Genomic DNA, 24,736 nt, shown 5'->3' on the forward strand with positions numbered 1-24,736 from the left:
ACAGCTGCGGAGAACAGGGAATTTTACAAAGAGTTTGACTTTTATTGATATTTAAATATATTAAATATTTCACTGAAATACATGGTATACACACCCTCCCCCCCTACACACACACACTGGTTACATTATAAAACCAAAGTCCATGGGCCTCCCATCCACTGACTCCCCCACCCCAACTGGTGAGGAAGGGGGCAACATCAGCCCGGGGGAAGCACACGGCTGGCACTGCGGTACAGGGAGCCAGGGTGTGGACAGGTCCCTCCCACCTGGCAAGAAGCAGAGACAAGTCACCCAAGACTGCAGTCTTCCCACTCTGGTCTCCTTACAGCCTCATCCCCACCCCAGGACCCCACGCAGAACCTTCCTGTCCAGGGATGTGGCTGAGGGAAGGGGAGTTGACTTTCTGTCTGGACCAACTAGTCTTTTCCCCTTCTCCTGCCTTGGCTAATGAAGTGACCGATGGCCCATTTGGTTGATGCATGAAGAGCCCCCAAAGCAGGCAGTACGAGCCAGAAACCAGGCTTCTGCAAGGAGCTAGAGTCAGAAAGGACATGAGAAAGGGCAAGACTACCACCTGCCCCTTCCAACCCCAAACCCAGCAACTCTGGGACCCTCTCTCCTCTGCCTCTCTAACGCCTCAAAGACAAAGCGATCTTCAAGCAAAATCCTGGCTAATGCCTCTGGCTTAAATAGGTACAGACAGAGAAACCAAGGCACCAACTAATTCAGTCCAGAGGCAAGGAGGTTGCAGGGAAGAGGGTAAAAGGCAGGAAGGGAATCTAGAGTCAAGCCCTCCTAACCCTCCTGCCAGCTCTTGCAGGCTTCATGAGGTCTGGGGAGCCTGGAGCACACTGGGCTCAAGCTGAAGGCTGGGGAAGGCTGAGGTCCAGGTTCCCCTCCCTTAGCCCTTAGTACCAGAATCTGGGTCCTCAGAGGGATCCCATGCTACCCCAGCCCCAAAGCATACCACATCCCAGGACACCAGCTGGGGAGTCCAGGAAACTCCTGAGCCTCTGCCCACCAAAGCCCAGACAGTTCAAGTGCAAGGAGCACTGTGGGCCTCAAGCAGGCGCTTGGGTCCCTGCCTCAGGCAAGGAGACAGTCGTGCTGCACACGTGGCCCCCAAACGGCACTTAGGGATTTGGCACAAAAAGGACTCCTCTCCCCAGGGCCACCCTCTTGCTACCACACCCCATCCCACTCCTGTGCAACAGGGGCATCTCTCTTCATCCCTTGAAATCAGAAATCCTGCCTTATTCCCAGAAGACAGAGGCCCACAGGAAAGAGGCAACCCAGGGTGGAAAGCCAAGGAGCAGGACCACAGAGACACACAGACCGGGAAAACAGACACACACAGACCACCATGCACACACGCTTACACAGACACGCAGACCACCACGCACACACGCTTACACAGACACGCAGACCACCGCGCACACACGGTTACACACACACGCAGACCACCGCGCACGCACGGTTACACACACGTGCAGACCACCACGCACGCACGGTTACACACACACAGGCAGGCCCTCCCCAGTGCCAGGGGCGTGGGAGGACAGGTTTGGGATCAGGGCCATCTTCCTCCATGCCCTGGCCCTTTTCTATTTGGCAACAGAAGGGGTAGAGATGCTCCGTGCCCCCTTGCAGCAGACAGCAAGAGAGCACTGGGGCAGAGTGGCCTGATCCTGACCTTCGGATCGGTCTGGCACCACCCCCGTCCCTGGCCGGCCTGCGCTCTTTGGCACCTGCAGGCGAACATCCAGCTCCTGATCTTCTGACATCCCCACGCACACGCTTGCTCTCCGGCTGGGCATTTTCACAGTACCAGTGAGACCAGATGCCCCTTCCCCTGGAGCTGTGCAGGAAACGGGGCTAATCTGAGGTGGCAGAAGTCCCTTTGTTCCCCTTTGGGGACAGATCATGGGACTAGGATTTGGCAAATGGAAACATTCCCCTGAAATATGGACAGAGCTGGGTCCCCAGAACATCTCCCTCCCGTGCCCTGTGTCTGTGAGGGAGACCTGGCTGGGGTAGGGAGTGCCCAGGACCCATGCTGGGGATGCAGGCATAGCAAAGGAAGGCAAGGATGGAATAGGCACTCTTCAAGACTGCCCCAGTCTTTATAAAAATGTTCCCAGGAAAAAGAGGGAAAGGAAGGGCCCAGCCCTGAGCCAAGTGCCCAGACAGACAGGGAAAGGGCGGGCGTGGCAAGCTGCCATTTCAACCTCTCAGGCAGGAGACGTCCCCCTGCCTCTGCTGCTGCCCCCTCCCCTGCTCCCAAAAGCTGGGAAAAAAGGAGAGAAAACAGCCCTACCCCAGTTAAGAAAGAAAGCCACCTGCATAATCCTCTTGGTATCCCCTCATTCACCAGCCTGAGGGCAGACGAGCACGGTCCAAGTACAGCCTGCTGGGGTGTTCCCTCTTGTGGTCAGCAGGGTCTGGAGGCTCAGCCTCCCCCAGCGAGCACAGAGTCCACTCAAATGCCCACCTTGGTCCTTTCAGCCGAATTTGTAGCTGGGCCCTGCTAACTGCTGGGGCCCCCATTGAGGAAGTAGGTGGTCATCTCCCCCTTGCCCTTCACCTTGACCACCCCTCGACATTCCAGCTGGTAGCCCTTGGCCGCTAGAACCTGGTACAGGTCCGTGGTCACCTGGGGGGGGTGGGGGGGGAGGGGAACCTGCTAAGCCCAGGATCCTTCCTGCTGCATTTGCAGGAGTCCAGGGGTTCTCTGCTCATGCCAGCTCCCCTCCCCCAACCCCGACTCCACCAACCAGAGAACAGCGCCACCCTTCCCCTGTCCTAGCTGACTGCAGAGAGGGCCCTGCGGAAGCCCTCTGGACCCATACCCCTCCCAGCCTCTGCTCACATCCCCCTCACCTGGATTCGGTCGGGGACCCCCGTGCTGTCCATGCGGCTAGAGACATTCACTGTGTTCCCCCAGATGTCATACTGCGGCTTCCGAGCCCCAATGACGCCTGCCACAACTGGGCCCATGTTCAGCCCTGGGGTAGGTGGGGACAGCAGTAAGAAATCGAGAGCAGTGGCTCTTCTGCAGTCAGCCCAGGGAGGCAGCCACCTCCTGGCACCTTTAGAAGGACCCAGGGAAGAAACTGGAAAAGGGACAAGCCTCCTAGTCATAAAGAATGGAAGATGCGGGCATATCAGCTGAGGAGATCCCCTGAGTCAAGACGGCTATGCTGGAACGGCAGCTAATCTACCGATGCGCGCTCTGTGCCAACCACTCTGTAAGCGTTTTACACTATCTCATCCTCTCAACGGCCCCAAAAGGTAGGTATCATCATTCCCACTTTACAGAAAAGATACCTGAAGTTTAGAGAAGTTATACAACTTGCTAAATAAGCCAGTTAAGTGGAACAGCCAGAATTCAAAGCAGACAGTCTGACTCCAGAACCCATGCTATTAACCATTCCCATCCACCAGTTCATCTGAGAGGAAGTGCCTCTTATCAGACTGGCCAGAGAAAAGGACACGGGTACTGGAGTGTAGCTAAACCTGGTCTTGAATCCCAGTTCAGCCATTTACTAGTTGTATGACCTTGGCTGAGTTATTTACTGAGAGTCCATCTCTTTATCTGTAAAAGGGGATAATAATGTGAGGATTTATATGTGTTTTTAAAAAAAAAAAAAAAAAAAAAAGCCTGGGACAGTGCTTAGCACAGAGCAGGCCTTCAATAAATGATCTCTGTTCTTACTATCAGACAATATAGGAGGTGGGAGAAAAGGAAAGCCCCACAGGACTCCCGACGGGGAATATGAGACGCCATCCCCAGCCTGCTGCCTCAGCTTCACCCAGAAACGGCCCTGGGAAAACCTGCCATCACCCGGGCCCTCTCACCGATCTTCATCTGGAAATTGTTGAAGGAGTGCTCATTGATGTGCTTCATCTGCTCCATGAGCCGCATGGCGTAGTCGGCAAGGGCAGTGATGTGGGAGCGGCCCACCTGATCATAGGTGCTGGCGTTCAGCCCAGAGGCAGCCATGTAGGTGCTACCAATCGTCTTGATCTTCTCCAGCTGCCGGAACCGCTCCTCGCTGATGATCTGGACAGCACAGGGGGACCTGGCTGTCAAGGCAGACAGGCCAAACCCAGCCCTGCCTCAAGCCTCAATCCTTGCCACGCCCTGGCCCCCTTCTCCACTTTCCTGGCTCAACACGCCCCTCCTCTGGGTAAGTGAGCCCCGCTTCCAGCCGCTGCTCTCAGTGCAGGACTAAGGAGCCGGGAAAACGGCCTCCCTCACCGGGCAGCCCTCAAAACCCAAGCCAGACTGGAGCGCACAGCTCCAGGTCAACTTCGACAGCTTGCTGCAGAACCCAGAACCACAGGAGGGCTATCAGGCATCAGTGATTCCAACCCTCACCTTTGGGGAAATTGAGTCCCAGGCTGAGGAAGTGCCTTCCCTCCAGAATAGGGAACAACCCATTCCTGACCTGGATGTTCAGGTCACTTCTTCATATTTTGCTTCCATTTTCTCTATTCAGGGGATCATCTTGCTTACTTGGCCTCATGGGGCCATAGTCTACAGATTACCAGCTTCTTCTTCAATGACCCCCACCTGCTACCTACCCTGGCCCCTCCACAGATCCTCACGTCCTCCTCTGCTCCCCAACAATGATGACCCTGCCCCACTGGGGCTGAGCCTGCTGCCTGTGACACCCTCATGAGCACCTGTCCCTGCCTCCACTGTACCTACCTTTACTCCTACCCCTGACATCTCTGGGTCCCATCAGATCTCCCTTCCTCCTCCCAGTACCAACCATCCCCTCCAAGCCTGGCCTTCTTATCCAAAGTTCTCCCCACTCCTCTGGTCCCCAAGTCCCCCCACCCTCTGCCAGCACCAGCCGACTGGACAAGTACCTCATCGAAGTCAGCGATGATCTCGTTGAGCAGCCGCAGGCACTCGACACCCTCATTGTTTGCCTCTAGCTCCACGTAGAACTCAGAGAAGTTGGCAATGGAGGCAAACATGACGGCCACGCACTCACATGACTGATAGTAGAGCTCATCATTCCGGCGCTCCCGGGCAAGGAAGTGGGCGGCCACGTCCTTGGGCAGAATGTTATGTAGCAGCCGCCGGTTGTATGCCTGGAGCTCCTCCATCTCCTCCTTCTCCCCTGTTGCCTGTGGACACCACACCCATCACCCACTGCCCAACATTCACAAGGCGTGGGTGCAGCGGCCAACACCTGGAGATGGGCATCAGAGGGAACCACGTGGAAGAAGAAAGGCATGGACAGGCCTAAAGAACAGGCAAAGAAGTAGAGGGGGCAGGGGCAGGATGAGGCGGGGGATAGGGGACAGGCGCAGAGAAGGCATGGAGCCAGGGTGGGCTCGGGGCAGCCTGAGCCCTGGCCAGCCTAAGAGATGCCTGGCGTGGCCCAGGCTCTGCCCCTAGGATCTTCCCCCACCCAAGAGGCCCACCCAGTCACCTGCAGTTTCCAGAGGAAGTCCAGGCGGGCAGTCGATTCCACCTGCTGGGCATGCAGATACAGCGCCAGTGCGAACACCAGCAGAATCACAGGGGTCATATATTTGAGTGCCACCCTCCCTGCAGCTGAGCTGAGGGAAGCAGAGGCAAGCTCAGTGTCTGAAGGAGGCATCTGGCAGCCCCACCCTTTGCTGCCCCCTACAGCCCTCACTCACCAGTCCAGCGCGCTGAAGGTCTCGTTGGAAGAAGCCCTGGCAGGAAGACACAAGAGACAGAGTCATCGGTTCTTCCTGGGTTGCCGGGTCGGGGCATGGAAGGGGAGACAGAAACTGCATTTACTGAGCACCACAAATCAGGCACTAGGCCAAGGCTTTTGCTTCTATTAACTCATTAAGGGCAGAGGTTCCACTCCTGGCTCCTCTACTCACCAGCTATGTGACCTGGAACAAGCTGCTTAACTCTCTAAGCCTCGGCTTCCTCATCAATCAACGAGTGATCAGATCTAAATACTGCATGCGAAAGCCTTAGCAGAGCGCTTAGCACCAGCAAGCCTTCGATAAACGTAACTTATAATAATCTTTACAACTACCTTGTGATATAGATGGCATTGCCGTTTTACAGATGAGGAAACTGAGGCTCAGAGAAGTTAATTCAACGATCCAAAGACACACAGCTAATAAGTGGCAGAGTAGGGATTCAAACAGCAGACTCCAGAGGCTTTTTCTACCGCACCATATATTTCTACCACATACCCCGAGGGGTGAGGTTTTGCAGAGGAAAAGCCAGTGTGTTGTCCCAGGCAAAGCCCTCAAGCGGGAGTCAGGGTTTTGGTTCCTTTCCTAGCCAGGGCTCTACCACCAAGCAGCTGTGTGACCTACAGGTAGTTAAGAGTGGATATGAAAGCAACATGCAAATGCAAGAGGGAATTTTTTTTTAATGTCTAGCCTAAAGACCAAGGGACTTCCCAGGACTGGGGTTTCCCTGAGGTGACTGTTGGGGGTCATGTGCTGCCTCCTTTCCCCCCACATGTGATGGGTGAGTGGTAGCATTCCAAGGGCACAGAGGGCTCACGGTGACCCAGCAGGGTCAAGAGGCTCCTGGGGGACTAAAGGGGCTGCGGATAAACTCACAAGCCATGGACGCCAAGCAGTAGGTCATAGTTGTCAAAGATGGTGGCCGGGGGACCCAGCAGAAGCAGCACCAAATAGATGAGCCCCAGGACAAAGATCATGGCCAACTTCCCGATGCTACTGATGTGCAGGAAGACAGAGCTGGCCAAGAGACTCAGCAACATGCTCCCGACGAAGTACTGGGGAGCAATGGCAGAGGCAGTGTTGGGCGAAGGCAGAGGCCATGGCGCTCCCGTGCAGGGAGAACACTGCACGCCCCCGCCTGACCCAAGCTCCCCTCCACAACCTCAAACCCAAACCTCCTTCACCCTCCACACACCCCTAAAGCACACCAGGGCCCCGGGCTGCTCCTGGAGTTGGAGACTCTGGTGAGATCCTGGGTCCCCAGTGCCCATCACCAGGCCTGGTACAGAAGAGTCGATAACCGGAACTGATCAGGAGCCCCCCCACCCCCCCCCTCCGAGCACCACTTGGACACCTCAGGGAAGCTGCAAGTAGGTGCGGTGCCCTCACACAGGGGAGCATCCAGGCCCAGTGAGTAATTGAGCCGCTGCAGGTGGCAGGCGGTGATGTCAGCAGGTGTTAAATTCAGCATCCCGGCTGCGCAAGTCCGTATGGGGGTGTGGTTACAGGTGAACTGCAAAAGTCGGGGGAGGTATATCAGGGTAACCGGGGAGGGGAGGGGTTACAAGGGCCATGCCTTATAACCCAGGGGCCCTATACCCCAGGGGCCCAACTTCTCACTGAGGGATGACAAGAGGTAGGGGGGAGCAAGGAGAGAGGACAGGGGTTAACCTCACCCTTGCTTTGGGCAGGAAATGCGTCTCATTCCTCTCTGTACCCCCAGCACCCAGAGTGCTTGGAACAGAGGAGGGGCAGAAAAATTCCCACTGGAACTTTACCATGTTGGCGATGGCAGAGATGAACACAAGCAGGACGGAAAAGATGCCAACCGCAGTGCTATGTGCCCGCGAGCGGACGATGCTGCGAGACAGACGTCGCAGGGCCTGAGGGAACAGCTGCCGGGAGTCGGGAGACAGAGAGACGGAGGCCACGTCAGCCAACGCGTAAGGTCACCCAGGGATGGGGCCCAATGGCAGAGGCTCGGCCTTCTCCTCCCTCCCCGCCCTTGGCCTGGCCTCCCCCACCAGCCCTGGAAGGCCCCCCACGTACAGAGCCACAGGAGTACACGGCGCAGGTCAGCACGGTGACCAGCAACAGCAGGAAGATACTGGCATAGATCCCAAGCATCAGGACTGAGCTGGGGCGGAAGAGGGCCAGGGAAAATGTTACTCCGGGAGATCTGGACATCCTCGTCCCACTCCCTGGGCAGGCAGGACGTGGGCCCCAGGGACTGTGTGCTTGCGAGGACGTTTAGGAAGGTTGTGGGAAGTGGTAGCGGGAAGAGAAGCCAAGCGAGGAGGGACAGGGCTCTCACGGTGGGAAGACGAGGAGCTGGATGAAGCAGATGAAGCAGAAGACCAACAGGGCACAGGCCACGTAGGCTCCGAAGCGGGGGTCCACCTTTCGCGAGTACTGGGGGAGAGGAGACTGAGCTGGGCGCTGGCTCCGCCCTGGGGAAGGCAGGGCACTACCAGTTGGCCCAGTTGATATGAATCCCTGCTGTGCCCTGTGGTCACCTCCCCACTCCCCAGAAACCTCACCTGTGCTCAGACTTCCCTGCCAGGGCCTCCCCTCCTCCCCCAGCCCTCCTCCTTCTGCCCTTGCATCCCCCAAACCTTCTTTTCAAGATCCTCTCTCTGGAAGGTGAGCAGGAACCGGCGCACGTGGTCCTTGCGCAGCTGATCGATGCTGCGGGCATCGATGGCACGGCCCAGGAACTCGTCTACCTCATCCTCAGGGTTCAGGGCGTCCTGGGCACCCCGGCTGAGGGCAGGGGACATGGCTTCACCAGGTGCCTGAGCACTGCCACGTGACAGGCGATGAGAAGGGAGGGGCACAGGAAGCACTCAAAGAAGGAGTGTGAGCGGGGTGGGTGGCACCCGCTCCCGTAAGACACATCTAAGGTCCAGGGAAGAGGGGGATCTTGGCTCCCCGCAACCTCGCCCCAGGATGCAAGTGCCTTCGCCCAGCCCTTCTTCCCTACTCAACAACCTGACTTACTTGTCTTTGCTGGAATCATCAATGCCCTGGAGAAAGGGACAGAGTGTGCGAGTGAGGTGAAGGGCAGGCGACCTTCACCTCTACAATCCCTTCCCCACCCAGCACTGCGCTGAAGGCTCTCCCCATAGACTCTGGGGGGATTGGGACCCCTGGGGTGAAATCATCCCTCTATCCCCAACTCCAGAAACTACGGAGACGGCAGCCATGATGGGGAAGGCAGAAGAGGCAAGGAGGACACAGTGCTGAGAGAGACAGGAAAGCGAGGCCCCAGGTCCCAGTGCCGTGGGCCCCTCACCATCTGCCGGAAAGCCTTGGAGTCCTTGGTCCGGGAGAAGGTGCGGTCGGGCACCCAGCGTGGCATCAGCCCCTCCACGGAGTTGGCCCGCGCCCGCTGCAGCTTGGCCAGCATGGCCTTCTCCTCTTTCTGTGTAGGCAGCATGGGCACAGGCTGGGAAGAGTGGCCCAGAGAAGGCCTCTGCCAGCTCCCCCCATCTGCCCCTCTCCCTGTCTGCCCACCCCCGCCCCGCCCCGGCCCTGACCCGTTTCTGGCTGGCTCCCAGGATGAGGAAGGTCTCAATGTGCTGCTCCTTGAGGTAGGCGTTGCGCTCCCCGCCACGGCCCGGCTCCACCTCGTAGTCCCCGTTCAGGTACTGCAGCGTGGCCCGAGTGATGTGGATGCGGCTGCGCGGGACAGGAGGGTGAGACCCCTGCTCTGCCGGCGGGGGGGGGCTCCCGTCCCTCGCCCCCTGGACGCACGCTCACCCGGCCCGGCCCCCGGCCTCCATGTGATTGGCCAGAGTCACGTCATTGGACCACACGTCGAACTGCCATTTCCGCAGGCCAAGGACGCCGCAGTGCACGCGCCCGCTGTGGATGCCCACGCGCATGTTCACGTTCACACCTGTCACCTCGCGCACCAGCCTGGGAGGAGGCGGCCTGGCTTAGTTCCCGGCACAGTCCTCCCCACTTCCAGCCCAGAGCCCAGGCCCTGTGCTCGCCTTGGAGCCAAGTGGGCAAGGACAGACCCAGTCGCAGGGCACACGGCACACCCTCAGCAGGACACGGGCAAGAGGCTGCATGGGGCCCAAGGACAAATGTTTGGGAGCCCTGTTCACCAGCAGGGGCCCAGCAGCATCTTATGGGACTGAGCTAGGAGAGGAGGAATCACTACCCTCCCTTTGGGCCTACTCAGCTGGCATCTTCTCCAGCCCAAATCCCCCTCATCCTGGCTCCCCCTACCCCATCCCAGCTGGCTGGAGTCTAAGGTGCACATGGGTCTTCACACAGGCTGAAGAAAGACCCTTTCCCCTCCCCAGTGATGGATCTCCAAGACAGGGAGACAGCCAAGACTGAGAAAAAGTCCTGAGGACACATCAAAGGGCAGGAGCAGGTTGGGGCACCCTCAGTTCCAGGAAGCCTGGGAGGGGACGGTGCTCACGAGATGGCCTCGATCATGTCCACCCCCATCTCCACGCAGCAGTGGGCATGGTCTGCCCGGGCCTCTGGCAGCCCTGACACACAATAGTAACAGTCCCCTAAGATCTTGATCCTCAGGCAGTGATTTTCCTAAAGGAGAAAGAGTTGGGGGAGAGTCACCTTTACTCCGGCCCAGCCTGCCTGGCCCACTACCCTCACTGCGGATTCCATCGGCCCCCATCCCCCAAGGCCACTGCCAATGAGGCTTGCCCTCACCCCGTCGGCCCCACCCCCAAGCCCTAGCACCCTCACCGCAGCCAGCTTGTCAAACCGGGCAAAGAGCTCGTTCAGGGTCATGACCAGCTCCTGCGCCGTGCACTGGGATGCCAGGCTGGTGAAGCCTTCAATGTCCGCAAACAGGATGCTGAGGACGACGGCAGAAGATGGAAGGGCGATGTGGCCCTCAAAGACTCCCAGATCCCGCACCTCTCCCGGCATCCTCCCCACCCCCACCCTACCTGACATTGTCATGCTTCTGGATGTAGATCCTGTGAAACATCATGTCTTCTTTCTTTGTGTTGATGTCTTCTTTCATCTCCATGGCAACATGCTGGGGCAACACGGACAGCAGCAGCCGCTCCTAGACCAGTGGTTTCAACAGAGGACCCCTATCTTCTTGGCCTCACATTTTAATCCTTCCTGGTCCTCCACATCCCCCAAACCCTCCCAGACCTCTCTGGAGACCTGAGCTTCCCTTCTGGACCGTGGCCTGACTCTCCCCCATTAGAGTCCTCAGCCTTCTCTGACTACACCCCACTCAACCCCTCAGATGCACTCCATCTACTCCCTCCCACCCTCAGACAGGACAGGAACCCCAGTGTCAAAGGGCCTCTGTGGTGCACAATCGGGGGAACCATTCACACTATTCCATGGAGTTGCATGAGGTGGTGGATCCAACCTGCAAGCTATTCGCAGGTGAGATGGGGGAAGGCCGTGATCGGGGTGGGGGGGGGGCAGCCCCACCTGCTGCCGATTCTCATGCTGCAGGTGCAGCCGGGCCTGGATGTAACCACGGGTCTCCTGAAAGGCCTGGCGCTGAGACACCTCGGCCGGGTAGTGTGTGCAGATGCCAATGACATTGGTGCAGAGGAAGAGCAGCATGTTGGCACCGAGCTGCAGAGGGGTGGCAGAGGCAAACGGTGACCACCCCCAACACACACAGGTGCAACTAGCTAGGCTCTCTGTAGATGCACTGCTTTGGGGAGGAAGCCAGGATCCTGTGCCCTGTCTTTCCCAAGCTGTCCCCGCCCCTGCAATACCTCCCCATCCCCACAGGACTCCAGCTCCCTGCCTGGATCACTCCATGGCTAGAAATGTGATCTTCTCACAGCTCCTGGGAGCAGAAGCACCCACCAGGGCCAGGTAGGTCACAGGGCCTGGGCCCAGCACACTATCATTCCCTGCCCCACAAACACCCCAAACAAAAGACAAATGATGCTCCTTCTGCATATGTGGTTCTCCTTACAGGACGACACCCAGGAGATCTGAGCTCTACATCTTCCTGTGAGTGCCCAGGACACGTCACCTCATCTCTAGGGGCCTGTTTGCTCATCTAGAACCTGGAGAGGGAGAATAAGATCTCCAAGGTCCCTCCCTGCCCTCACATAAATTAATATAATAATAATTTTATTATTATCATTACTGGAGCTAATTTGTTGGTTGCCTACAAATGTGCCTAGATTCTATAGGTGTCCTCCCTATGTTAACGAATGTACTTCTTACAACTCTATGAAATCAGTAGCACTATCTCATTTGAAAGGTGAGGGACTCAGGCACAGAGAAGCTATATGTAACTTGCCCAAGATCACACAGCTGGTAGTAGCCAGTGTGGGACTTGAGTCCAGGAGAGTCGGACTCCAAAGCTGTGTCCTAACCCTACTGTAAACTACATTCCAGGTTCCCAGGATTCCTACTCACTCCACTCACCTAAGCTCTTGAGGCCCAGCCTCAGAACCCAGGCTTGGGAATCATCAATTCTACTGACACAAATAGCCCTTTGGAACTGGGATGGGGTGCCACCGTGCCTGGCCACCCCCGACACTCGGCCCAGCCAGGCCCCAAGCCCTAGGACCCCGATCCTAGGATGTTCCGCCCTCAGTCGTCAGCAGCAGCAAGTCTGACTGGAGAGCAAGTCTAAGGGAAGCCGACCTCAGTGTTTCTGGAAATTCAGGGGTTAACCTGGAACTTGTGGCTCCACCCCAGAGTTGGCTGGGGCAGGGCTCTGGTTTGGGGAGAAGGGAGGGCAAGAGCACCAACTGGAAGCCAGGAGTTCTGGGCTCTTCCCGGAACCAGAACTAGTCCTGCAAACTTGGGCATGTCACTCCATCTCTGGGACCTTGGTTTCATTTTCCTTGGGTAAGATGGAGGGGTCCGGCGAACCCCCAGCCATCTCCAGCTCCCGTCCTCTAGGATTGGCCTCCCAGCTTCCCTTCTCAGTCCAGCTCACAAGGGGCCCCCCTCCCAGCAGCAGGGGTGAAGAGGGGGGCACACTATCTCCCCCGGGGGTTTCTAAGAATAGCCCCCAGTGGGGGAGAAGGAAAGGGGGGCAAACCAGGCAACTTCCCTTCCTGGCCCCAGGAGCCCAAGAGGAAAATGTGAGTCATGGTGGAGGGAAGGGGAAGGGGGACAAGAGACCGAAATAGATCTGTACACAGACCCCCTATCCGACTGTGAGAAAAAATGGATGTCAGGGCACTGTAGGAGACTCCAGGCTGGGCTGGGGCACTGGGTGAAACTGCTCAGTGTGTCTGAGTGAGCAGGTCATAGGAGGAGGAAGGGGCTGGATCCGGGAAGGGGCTGACCAAGGAGCCTAGAAAGGAGGCCACAGCCCCACCCTACCCAGAAACCTGTAAGCCAGCTGGGTGCAGAGAACCTGTACGCCAACTGGATGTAGAATCTAGGCATGTTCTCAGCTCAGAGAAGTGGTATGGGCCGCCCTGGCCCCAAGGACTGACACAGGGCAGGGGCAGCTTTCTTCACTCGCCCACTGAGTGAGGCTGCAGCAGGGTGCCCCGGAGAGGCAGGAGACTGGTATAGTCCTGGCCTCCATGGGACTGCGCGTCCCCAGTCAGGCCCTGGGCTTGGCTCTGGGCACCATGCCAGCTGAGAGCAGGGAAGAGACACCCACCTACCCCAGCCAGCCAGAGAGGATAGGGGAAGGGAGGTACCACCTCCAAGCTCCTCCTTCCCCAAGAGGGCAGTCCAGCTCCAAAGCCCAGTGTGACAGCTACCCTGGAGAGAAATTGGGGGCTAGCAGTGGCAGAAGGACCCTGGCCCTTTAAGAGATCTGACAGTGCCCTGCGGGTATGTGCTCCACAAACAAACTGGCTATAAGGTTACTCTTAAAAAGGTACATTCTGTTCCACAGGCTGGGCAGGGAAGGGCATCATGCCAGAGCACCCAGCTTCGAACCCTGGGAGCCCCAGGCAACTTCCTCTTTGTAGGTGGGGCTGGGGTGGGCTATAGGCCATAAGCCCTGGGCAAGGCAGAGGCTGGCTCCCTCAAACCTTGAGCGAGACAGAGGACAGCACCATCTAAACCAGGGTGCCAATGGAGGGATCTCGAGGTGTGCTGGCTGGGGGGCTGTGCCTACAGCCGCCCCTAAAGGATCAGCTGGGCAAGAGCCCCTGTCCCTGGTCAGGGGGATGACACAAGACAGCCAACACCACCAGCTCACATCTCTCTGCAAGGGACATCCGGCAGTCCCTTCACTGGGAACCATCCCCTACAGCATCCCCGCAGCTCCCTGCCTCCAGGTGAGAGCGCTACCCTGTCGGGTTTTAATCCACTCAGAGAGGGTGGGGCCCTGAGAGCAGGGCCCTGGGGCCCTGAGGTAGCTACTATTTTTATCCCAGTTTTACAGACTGGGAAATGAAGGCTGGGAGAGGCAAGGTTAGCTGTCTAGGATCTCACAGAGAAGAATGCAGCCCACTGGACAACCAGGGCTGCCTGCAGCCAAGCCTCTGCGACAGCCTCACCTCACACACCACTCTGAAGCCAGAGGTGGAAGCCCACAGGGGCAGAGAGCCTCAAGGCAGGCTGCCAGAGCCCTGGTGCCCAGTGGGAAGAGGGCGGGATGCGGTCGGAGGCTAAAGCCCCTCGTCAACAGTCCAGCCCCAAACTACTCCCGGCCCAGGACAGAACTGACCCACTCATCACCTTCCCTGTCCTCCCGGAGCTGGCCTCAGTCCAGGAGAGAGGCAACTCCTCCCTTGCTAACTGCATCCAAAACCTACTCGATCCCTCCAGATCGCCACCTAGAGCTGCCCTGCAGGGAAGGCACCAGGCCCTGAGTCTCAAGTGTCAACTTGGGGCCAGAGATGCCAAAGTCTGGATGTAGCCTACCCAGCCCCCTCAGCCCTGCCCCAACCCTGGGGCTGAATGTCACCTGCCCACCTCCAGCCTCACATTGGGTCTCTACAGATTATGCTATTTCGAGGGCCTCAGGCTAAAGAGCTGTAGACTGTGGCCCACTGGGACAGAGCACAGGCTTTAGGTTCTGGCGCCTTCCCTTCCCTTAGCAGTGCCTTCTGCCTCAGATCCGAAATGGAGACCCACCCCTCCTCCCAGATACAGCCAGACATCCCTCTTCCGTGTCCACCCGTGACTCTCCCACCCTCGATTAGCAGACCCCTTCTCATTCCCACACTGGTGCCCCCACGCCTACCTCCCCGACCACCCACCTGCTTCCAGAGGAAGGCGTCACCACGGTTGAGTTGCCAGGCCAAGATCAAGTGCAGGGTGGAGAGGCCCAGGCCACTGAAGACAGCAGCCCGCATGCGGATGGGGAGAAGCGTGTAGGTGATGTAGACGAAGAACATGGGGCACCAGAGGCCTACAGAAGGGCTGCGGGGGCTGGCTGTCAGGGTGCCGCCGACCTGCACGGCTGCCAGGATGCCCAGCACCACATAGCTCACCAGCCACATGGAGTCCTGGCGGAAGCTGTGTCGATTGCACACCACCATGAGCGCCACGAAGAGGACGGCGGCGCAGGCCAGCAGGGCCACATAGGCAGGCTGAGGGTGGGCAGGCGCCGCGTGGAAGGCCAGCAGCACGGCCATGAGCAGCACGAGCACCGCCATCAGCAGCGTCAGGCTGCTCTGGTTCATCTGGAAAAAGTACCTCTGGTACAAGCGCTCCAGCTTGGCCGAGCGGAACTGCTTCGACTGGAACACCTGCACCAGCCGGCGCCAGCAAGCTCGCCGGCTCCTGGCGGCTGCATCGGGGGCCCCCTCAGCGGCTCCGACTGCCACGGTCGCCTCGGGGTCCTCGAAGCCCAGGGCCACGGCCCGCAGCCCCAGCTCCAGGCCCTTGCCTGGGCCACCCCTCCGGATGAAGGCCTCATCCTGCCAGGGGCACCGAGGCGTGGCTGCGGGGGTCGGGCTGGGTGGCTGTGCACCCTGAAAGCAGCTCATATAACGGGGTGTGCAGAAGCCGCTGGAGTGAGTCCCGCGGCGTGGACGCTTCTGCCCATTGCGCTCGCCCCAGGCTGTTTTCCGTTCATCCACTTTGGGGACCAGGAGGCCACTAAACCATGACATCCTGCTGGGAGGAAAGGAATGAGGTGGTGTTAATACCACCGTTACTGCCGCCACCAGCACAGCTTTCATTAACCGAGCGCTTCCCGCTACCAAGCTGAGCACCTCAGACACATCCTCCTCCTGAAATGACTCTGAGGAAGACCAGGGTATCCCCAGCCACCAGGTGAGGAAACTGAGGCAGAGGGAGGTGAAGTCACTTGCCCGAGATCAAGCAGCCATACAAGTGTGAGAACCAAAATTCTAACCCAGATCTGTCTGACTCCAAAGCAATTCATTTAAACATTCACCTCTTCCCTAAAAGGCACTGATTTCCTGGTGGTTACAGACCCACTCGAGTGCCTGTCAATGAGAAAAGCCGCCCAGCTCAGGAGAGACAGAGCACAGCCCAAGCAGGGGCAAGCACCACCCCGCACCAGCAGACTGTTGACACTGGTGTCCCAGTGGAACGTGACCCTCTGAGTTTTCAACAGAAGCTGAATTCTAAAAAATGGAGGCTTTAACATGACATCTCCTGACTTTTAAACATTGGCAAGTAATTCACATTTTTCAACACTGCAAGCCAAATAAATCACATCTACGGAATGAATTCAGCCTGTGAGCTGCCGATCGGTGACCTCTGTACCACAGGGAATCTCTTTCCACATCCGTCCCCATCACACTCACACACTGTGCACACTTCACAGAGTTAAATTCAACTCCTCCCTCCGGTTACAGCTTCAACAAAACTTCCTCAGGAAGGTGTCCCAGCTCCCCCACCCAGACTAAGTTTGGTCCCCTGTTCACTCTCCATACATTTCCTCCATGGTACTGATCACCATTATCATTAAATCATCCCTTGTTTAATGTGTGACTCTGCCCCTCTGACTATAAATGTTAGGAGGGAAGGGATGATATCTATTTTGCTCAGCGCTTTATCCCCACCCCAGGTACCCCAAATACTGAGCCTGGCTCATAGTAGGAACTCAACCAATTTATGAGTCGAAAAGAGAGAAAGAAACCAAGCTCAAGAGCACTGGTATAAAGAAGCTAACGTGAAATAATAATAACGATACGACTCTTCATCTTTCTCACTGCGCTCCAGTCCTCTTAACCTCTTTGCTGTTCCCCAACACACCGTGCACGGGACAGCCTGGGACCTTGGTGCTTGCTGTTCCCTCTGCCTAGAATAAGAGCTCCTCCAGGTCACAGCTCATAAGTCCCCTTATCAGTGAGCTTTCCCTGACCACTCTATTAAAATAGCAGCCCCTTTTCCTGGAGCTCCCTATCTCTCTTCCGAGCTTTATGCTTTATTTTTCTCCACAGCTCCTATCAACAGCTGCCATTCTATATACTTTTCTTATTTGTTCATTGTCTGTCTCTCCTAACTGGAATTGTCAACTTCATGAGGGCAAGGATTTTGGCCTGCTTTGCTCACTGCTACATCTGCAACTGGTAGGGTCTAAATAAATGTTTGTTGAGTAGATAGGCAGGTAGGTGGGTGGATGGATGGATAACACTCCCATGCACTTTCCCTCTGCTTGAAACTTTTCGAGGTCCTTTCACATACCCAAGTCCATCTGATCTTCACCAGAACCCTGTGAGGCTCGTCCTGTGGCCATCTGGGGCACAGGACAGATTTGACAGCAAAAAAAAAAAAAAAAAAAAAAAAAGAAGAACTGAGGTCCACGGTAATTTTATACAGCTGGCCCAAGTTCTAAAGAACACAAGTAATCAAGTCAGCCCCGTAATCTCACGTCTCCAGGAGGGAAGTGTCTTGACCTGGGGGAAGGGGAGGACTCCATGACAACACCCTCAATGTGTCTCCCAGCTGAGCCCAGCTCAGGAGGAGGTGAGGGTGAGAGCACTGCCACCCATGGATGCCTGCATCCCCACCAGGGCCACCCTCCTCCATGCCCATGGGGCACCCTGAGGGGCTCCTCGTACTTAAACCTGCAGAGCTAGCAGCACTGACATTTGTACTCACTAGGGGACAAGGGGGAGAATACCCAGAGCTTGCCCCAGGTGGTCACAGGACCAGACGCTCAAGCCACAGAAGCAGTGCTCCAAGCAGACACCCAGGGGCCCACCAAGCAGAAGGCGGACTGGGGACCTCTCTGCACATGGGAAACTCCCATCTCTGGTACACCCTCCACTAAGTTCTCTTGGCATCCCTTCTCCTATATCCCACGGAGCAGCAGGCCCTTCAACCCCTTAACATCACCAACGGCACCATCTGGAGGGACAGATCAAAAATCCAAGACTTTTGGTCAGGCTGACATTTGGCAAAGGTCACCAGAGAAAGTCTGGCTCTTCAAAACACTTCATTAGAAACAAGATCTTTGGAGTGAGACCACGTTTCAAACCTTATTGTGATTCTTTGCTAGCCTCGCAGCCTTGGACAAGTTACTTCACCTCTCTATGTCACTTTCTTCACCTGTAAAATGGGAACAATAAGAGTTGCGAGGAAAGAATGTAACAGCCCCCGTCAGGCATACAGTACACACTCAATAAACATTAGCTCTTATCCTCACTCTACACCACTTTGAACCCAAAACCCTGCCAGCGTCCGAGAGATAGAAAGACAGGAAAATTGTGAGCAAAAACCCACACCTGCCCAGCCAGTCAGACGCCCGGCCCTATCAGTCCCTGTGTCCTCGGCTGTCAGTCCTGAGAGCTGCGTGAGACAGAGCCCAGAGTAAGCAGGTTTCCCACTGCCCCCCATGACATTTTGCTTCAGCCTCCTCCCCCTCGCCAGTCCCCTGACCTGTCCTCACCACGCCCCCACCCCACTGGCCAGACCTCTGTTCCCAAAGGACCTGTTTCTGGCCATGCTCCCAGCCCCCTGGAAGCACAGCCTAGCACGTGGCTCGTACCCACAGAGGAAGGCGCGTACACTGTCCAGGGGAATGCATGACCCTCCCAAGAACACTCTGACCCCACAAGTGGATAGCTTCAGAGATCTGTAATTGTCCAACCAACTGCAACCATCCCACCCTGGGCTCCATTCCAGGCACTGCCCATCTTGGAGAACTTACTCCTGGCACCCCACGCCAGGCTGGTATGGCAGGGAACAGGGCAGGGCACTGTTCAAAGCCACAAAACTTCCCTATATGGGGCCCCAACCCTCCTTGTCCAGGAACCCATCACTATGAACCACAGACCACCTCCTTCCTCCCCAGAGATAGGCTCCTGAGCTTGTGCCTCCGACCCCCTCCTTCCCTGGGTCCTGGTTTCTTTGCTCTCTCTCACAGATCTGCTACTCCAGGCACCACCGGCTCCCAAGGATGGAGCCACGTCCATTCAGCCTGGCAGACCGAGGCCCAGTGTCTCTCAGACCCCAGGTCCCTCCTGAACCTGGATCCTCCAGCCTGAGACCCAGAGTCTGAAGCAGGCCAGGGCCCAGCCCCAAGGATGGCTCTGCACGCTGCTTTGCCCAAACTCTCTTCCTAGTCACCTCCTATTCCCAAAAGGTGGCAAAAGGAGGCTCCAGGGGATTTAAAAGGACTTCAGAAAGTTCATGGAAGAAGGCACTGCCCAGGCAGGGCACTTCAGTGCCAGCACTGCCCACCAGGCTGGGACGTGGGCCTCAATTCCAGGCCTGTCCAGATGTAGAGGAACCTCCCCAGGGCCTGTATCTGGAGGTCCATCAACCCTTCTCCTCCCTTCCCCAGCCCTTGGTCTCCCTAAAGACTGCACTGAGGTCCCACCTCCACCCCAACCATACAAACCCCACCAGGGCCCTCCAGTCACAGGGGTACTCCGGTAAGCAGAGGGTATAGGAAAAGAGTCCACAGCCTGATTCCACCTCTAGCTTTTCAGTCAGGCCCCAGAGCCTGTTCTGAATAAAGTCTGCCCACCCTGCCCACCCTGCAGCGGGCCTGGACACCAGCCCTTTCATTCCCAAGGTATGGGGTGAGGGGAGGGGGACTCTTGCAGACAGAGGGCATCCCTCCCTCCGCCCAGGCTGCCTCCCCTTCCCCGAAACACAATCACACTCTACCTCAAACTCGGAGGCTCACCCACAGCCCTGCTGCAAAAACCTCAGGACAGCCCCTCCCCCAGTACATGCCTCTCCCCCTCTTCCCAGCAAGCCGGGAACTCGCCCCGGGTGGAGGAAGGGAAGCACAGGGCAGGGAGTGAGGGTGGGAGCCTTGAGCCCCGGACCCAGGACTCCTCGATCCCCCATCTCCTCCCGGACTTTCCCCCCGCCAGCCTCGACGCCCTCGGGCTCCCCCCGCGCCGGCTTCCCCGCGCGGACCACAAAACTCCCGGGAGCCGCGCGGGAGTCTGCCAGCCGCACGGAGACCCGAGCGCCGAGCGCCGGGCGCCGCCGCCTCCCCCAGACGCTCCTCCGCGCGGTCTCACCTGCCGGCTGGGGTCGGCGCCTCCCCGGGGCCTCCGCCCCGCCGCAGCCGCGGGCTCCGGCCGGCCGGCCGGCCGTCCCGCGGTCCTGCTCCGTGCCCGCGCGTCCCGGCCGCCCCTCCCGCCGTCCGCAGTCCGCCCGGCCCTCGCCCCCTCCCTTGTTGTCCAGCGCAGCCGCCCTCTACCCCGGATCCAGAAGTCCCCTCCCCGCCGGCTCCCGGACTCCCCGCCTTAAAGGCACAAGCTCCTTTTGTCTGGACACCCCTCCCCTCCCCGGACGCCGGGCAGGGTGGCCGGCTCCCCTTCGAAGGAACGGGGTAGGGGTGGGGGAGACCGAAGAATGGAACCCCTCCCTCCGCGCGCCCCCTCCTCTCCTCCGGCCGCTCCCTCCCCCAGTCTTGGGAAAACAAGCGGCTACTGTTCTGGGATCAAGACCCCGGGAAGGAGCGGGCCGTCCAGCCCGCTCCCCCTTCTCTCCACCCCCGGGCTGCGTTCTCCAGCATTCTCTTCCCACCCTCACCCCAGGGGTCCCCAAAGGCGCCGGGCAAACCCACCCTCTAGCAGCGATTACCACCCCCCTCCCGCCCAGCACACCGAGGGTCGGCTTCCTTCCTGGCGGGGTCCCCTAAGCTGAACCGGTGCCCAGCACCCACTCCTCACCCCCATCTCCCCTCCTCCCTCCCCCAGCCCCCACCCTGCCATTCCCGCCCCGCCTGCCACGGCCCTGCTCCCCCCCCACACACACGAGGGAACTCAGTTTAATAATTAATTAAGATTTCATTCCACAAGGCGCCAGGTGTGTGCGGCCTGCTTCCCCACACACCGCTTTTTCCCTCCTCCCCCAACCCTCCGGGGCGCTGGCCCCAAGCAAACCTCCTATACACCCTGAGCCCAGAAGGGGGCCTGAGGGAAGGGGCACTCTCCACGCTGCCCACCGGCCCCTCTCTCTCTGGGGAGCTCCTCCAGCACCTGCCCACGTGTAGAGTCCCTCCCTGTCTCCTCCCCACCCCCACCCCCACCCCCACCCCCCGCACCTTTTACCCAAAGGGTTGTGCTTCCCTGCGGAGTGTGGAGGGTGGAGAGAGGGTGCATTGCTAGGGTACTGAGAAATTGTTTGGGGCTTTTACTTCCCACGTTTTCAAGCACGGAGCTGCGGCCCCAGTTACCTGGGTGATGGGAAAATCTCGTGGAAGCTGCTTTAACCCTTTGAGGGTTAGAAAGATGGTGTAGCCAGAAAGGAGAAGAAGGTTAATAAACTCACCCAGGATGCAAGTGATTCTGACTTTAGAGGGGATGCCAGTCCTTCAGAGCTGGGAAGAGGGCAGCTTATCTGGCTTCCCTTGGAGGCGCGCTCCCTGTTGCCTCATCCAGACCTGTAGCTCCTCCTTCCTTTGGCAGCCCCTTCCCCACCCAAGGTCCCACAGCCTAGATAGCTGAAGCTGCTCCCTCAAACCCAGCCTTGCCGGTATTCTAGTCCTTCAAGGCCCAACTCTGGTCCACGCCAAGCCCCTACTGGGATTCCTAAGCCCAGGCCAGAGCTTGAGGCAGGGAAGAGAGGGGAAGAATTAAGAAAATCCATTTCAATCCCTTATCAGGCATATATGATTGCAAACTATCCACCTTGGCTAAATCATCACTCTCTTGGAGCCTCATCTATAAAATAGGGATAAAACTATGTCTTGTCTTTCTTACAGGATTTTCAGGATGAGCTAGAAAAATGTTGGTTAAAATGTTTGAAAATGGGAAATGAAAATGAAAAATGGATAGTTTATTCTGCCATGTATGAGTCTCAGTTGTGCAGGCGTGGCCTGTAATTTGAACTTTGGGGCCTTTTTGCCTGACTTCTCCCTTCAAGCAGCCAGGCAAAATTTCCTTTCCAGTCTGAAACCATTATGTACCATTTATCTCTTAGAATAATATGTTTATGGGCTGTAAGGGGAAAATACAAAAGATAATTGAGGAAAAGAAACGGGTGTGTTATGAAATTTTATATTCTGGAATGGAAGGCTTTGTCCTTCATTTTATTTTGGAATAAAAAAAAAATTTGGACACCAACCAAGTAAGCCGAAGAAATATGCTAGGGATCCATCTCTGGGTGCTTTAAGTCACACTGGCCTCCTCTACCCTAGTGTATGGCTGGTGTGTTAGTCTGGCCTCCTGAATTCCATTTCTGGTTCCTGGAGGGCAGGGCTGCCATCAGCACCTTTCTTTGATCCCCACCATCAGCACCTTACACTGAGGGTCTGTTTCTAGCACTATTGGGGCCTTAAAAATGATTCCAGGCCTTTATTTTACAGATAGGAAACATGACCTACTGCTAGGCACATGGGGAATATTCAATTATTAAAATTTTAATCTATAGAATATTAGAGTAGGAAGCAGTCATAAAGATTATCTAATTCAGCTGCTATACTTTTAGTAATCAAAATAGCAAGCACTGGGACTTCCCTGGTGGCGCAGTGGTTAAGAATCTGCCTGCCAATGCAGGGCACACGGGTTCGAGCCCTGGTCCAGGAAGATCCCACATGCCGCGCAGTATGCCACAACAACTGAGCCTGTGCTCTAGAGCCCGCGTTACACAACCTCTGAGCCCGAAGGCCACAATTACTGAAGCCCACGTGCCTAGAGCCCGTGCTCTGCAACAAGAGAAGCCACCGCAATGAGAAGCCCGCACACCTCAACGAAGAGTAGCCCTCACTCGCCGCAACTAGAGAAAGCCCGCGCACAGCAACAAAGACAACGCAGCCAGAAATTAATTAATTAATTAATTAATTTTTAAAAAGCAAGCACTTATATATCATTTACTTGGTGCTGAGTAGTCATTTAAGCCCTTGACATAAAATAATTCATTTAATCCTTATAACTTCATGATGCTATTATTATCGTCCTTACCTTGGAGTGAGGATGTACCTCACTTTTCCCATGAAAAATGAGACACAGAGAGGGTCAATAATTCCAACGTCAGAAAGTGGTAGGTCCAGATTCTGAACACATGCTCTCTGGCTTCAGAGTCTGTGTGTGTCACCACTGTGCTCTACTGACTATGGAAAACCAAGCCCCTGAGATGGGAATTGACTTGGCCACGATCACGCAGCGGATTGGTGACGGAAGGTGGATCAGAAACCCAATTTGGTTCTCTTTCCACTCAGCTTCACTATGGTTCTGCCTGTATGTATCACAAATGTGAGTTGTGCCTGTCCTTCCCTGATGTTCCCTCAGAAGCAGACATTCTTCTGCTGACAGGTGGCAACATTCTTCTCCCCTTTGGCTGTGGGGAGTGCATTGAAGGATGGGGACAGTGGGCCCTTGATCTGTAGCTTCTGACCCAAAAAGAGTGAGACCTGCCTCTAGTGACCAACTGTAGAGGGCCAGGGACTCCAGGTTAGACCATGGGTTAGAGTATGGGCCTTCCACCAGCACCTTCGTGAGAGAAGATTGCACGTGTGGTACATTTTTCAGCCAGATCACGTCCCTCTGAAATACACCAAGGCTGTTTAAAAGAGCCTGTGGGTGAGCAGCTTGGTAGGAAACACGGAATCTCGGAGACGGTGGTTCTCACACTTACCCTGAGCCCCTAGAAGAAATGGTACTCTTAGCAGAACATGGTGAAATATTAATATATTAATATTAATGGTGAAATATTAATATATTAAGATACATAGTGTTGGGGGCTTCCCTGGTGGCGCAGTGGTTGAGTCCGCCTGCCGATGCAGGGGCACGGCTTCGTGCCCCGGTCCAGGAAGATCCCACATGCCGCGGAGCGGCTGGGCCCGTGAGCCATGGCCGCTGAGCCTGCGCGTCGGGAGCCTGTGCCCCACAACGGGAGAGGCCACAGCAGTGAGAGACCCTCGTACCGCAAAAAAAAAAAAAAACGAAAAAAAACCCCAAAACATCGTGTTGTACTAGGCCAGATCTAACAGACTCTAGAATCACAGGCACCAACGTTTTAGAAAAAAATATTGGGAAAACTTTAAAATTGAGAAAATTTTATTTTATTTTATTTTTTCTTTGAACCACAATAAGATGGCTATTACTCAATTTTCATGGCAGAACACCTTGATCCAGCTGGGGGAACACCAGCCCTGCTGAACCTGGTTTGAGAACCACTACAGTAAGTGAAGTATTCAGAAAGGACCTCCTATCCCGGGCTGGGCAATAAACAGCAAGTCAGGGATCAGCTGGAAGGTTTTAACCCTGACAAAGAGAAGAAAAAAAGAGAGCGAGGGAGGCAGCTGGCATGAGCTGTTTCTATTGCTCCAAGTCTAGCTTGACCTCAATGACTGTGGTTTTTCTCATACAGACCACAGTCACAGTCACAGGTATTATCAACCTCTCATTTTTCAGAAAGAGGAAATTCCTAGGAGAAGAATGCATTATATGTAAGTGCAAGTTCTATATACCCATAAGTGTATCTGGACAACGCTTGAAACATCCTGGAACATAACTAATGGATGGGCTTGAGTCCCCTGAGCCTTCCCTGGGTCGTTCGGGAAACAGCTAAGCAACCCTTTGCTTACTCCCTTTTACAAGGTAAAGATTCCTTTTACGGTGCAAATAATCATTCCCTGACTTTTCTGTCTTAAAGATCAGATTTCTGTGCATTTCATTTTTGGAAAGTAAGAAAAATATGTAAAGACAACCCACATTTGTATATCCCCTGTCCACTTCACCACCCC

At 56.3% G+C, this 24,736-nt stretch overlaps 1 protein-coding gene across 7 annotated transcripts; it reads right to left on the reverse strand.

Moving 5' to 3' along the window:
- Positions 1-44: 44 nt before the first annotated feature.
- On the reverse strand, positions 45-20,150 carry ADCY6 (adenylate cyclase 6). 7 transcript variants are annotated; one of them, XM_029204437.1, is made up of 23 exons: positions 20,064-20,150; positions 18,062-18,132; positions 14,862-15,723; positions 11,143-11,292; positions 10,638-10,759; positions 10,432-10,543; positions 10,142-10,269; positions 9,466-9,624; positions 9,243-9,384; positions 8,999-9,127; positions 8,704-8,729; positions 8,319-8,466; positions 8,018-8,115; positions 7,753-7,840; positions 7,482-7,598; positions 7,058-7,216; positions 6,580-6,758; positions 5,665-5,700; positions 5,451-5,580; positions 4,879-5,142; positions 3,859-4,063; positions 2,881-3,005; positions 45-2,653 (listed from the first exon to the last, which is right to left on the reverse strand). In XM_029204437.1, exons 3-23 carry the CDS (start codon positions 15,717-15,719, stop codon positions 2,528-2,530), a joined length of 3,501 nt encoding a protein of 1,166 aa, XP_029060270.1. In that variant the 5' UTR covers positions 15,720-15,723; positions 18,062-18,132; positions 20,064-20,150; the 3' UTR covers positions 45-2,527. The 7 variants fall into 7 exon arrangements, 5 of the variants coding, with proteins under 5 accessions (XP_029060270.1, XP_029060269.1, XP_029060271.1 ...); XM_029204436.1 differs by lacking the exon at positions 18,062-18,132 and having other exon boundaries at positions 20,064-20,139; XM_029204438.1 differs by lacking the exon at positions 18,062-18,132 and having other exon boundaries at positions 14,862-15,720; positions 20,064-20,128.
- Positions 20,151-24,736: the final 4,586 nt, after the last annotated feature.

Source organism: Monodon monoceros, unplaced genomic scaffold (assembly GCF_005190385.1).
Source record: "Monodon monoceros isolate NGI ecotype Baffin Bay Population unplaced genomic scaffold, NGI_Narwhal_1 Super_Scaffold_6, whole genome shotgun sequence".
In the NCBI taxonomy this organism is placed as follows: domain Eukaryota; kingdom Metazoa; phylum Chordata; class Mammalia; order Artiodactyla; family Monodontidae; genus Monodon; species Monodon monoceros.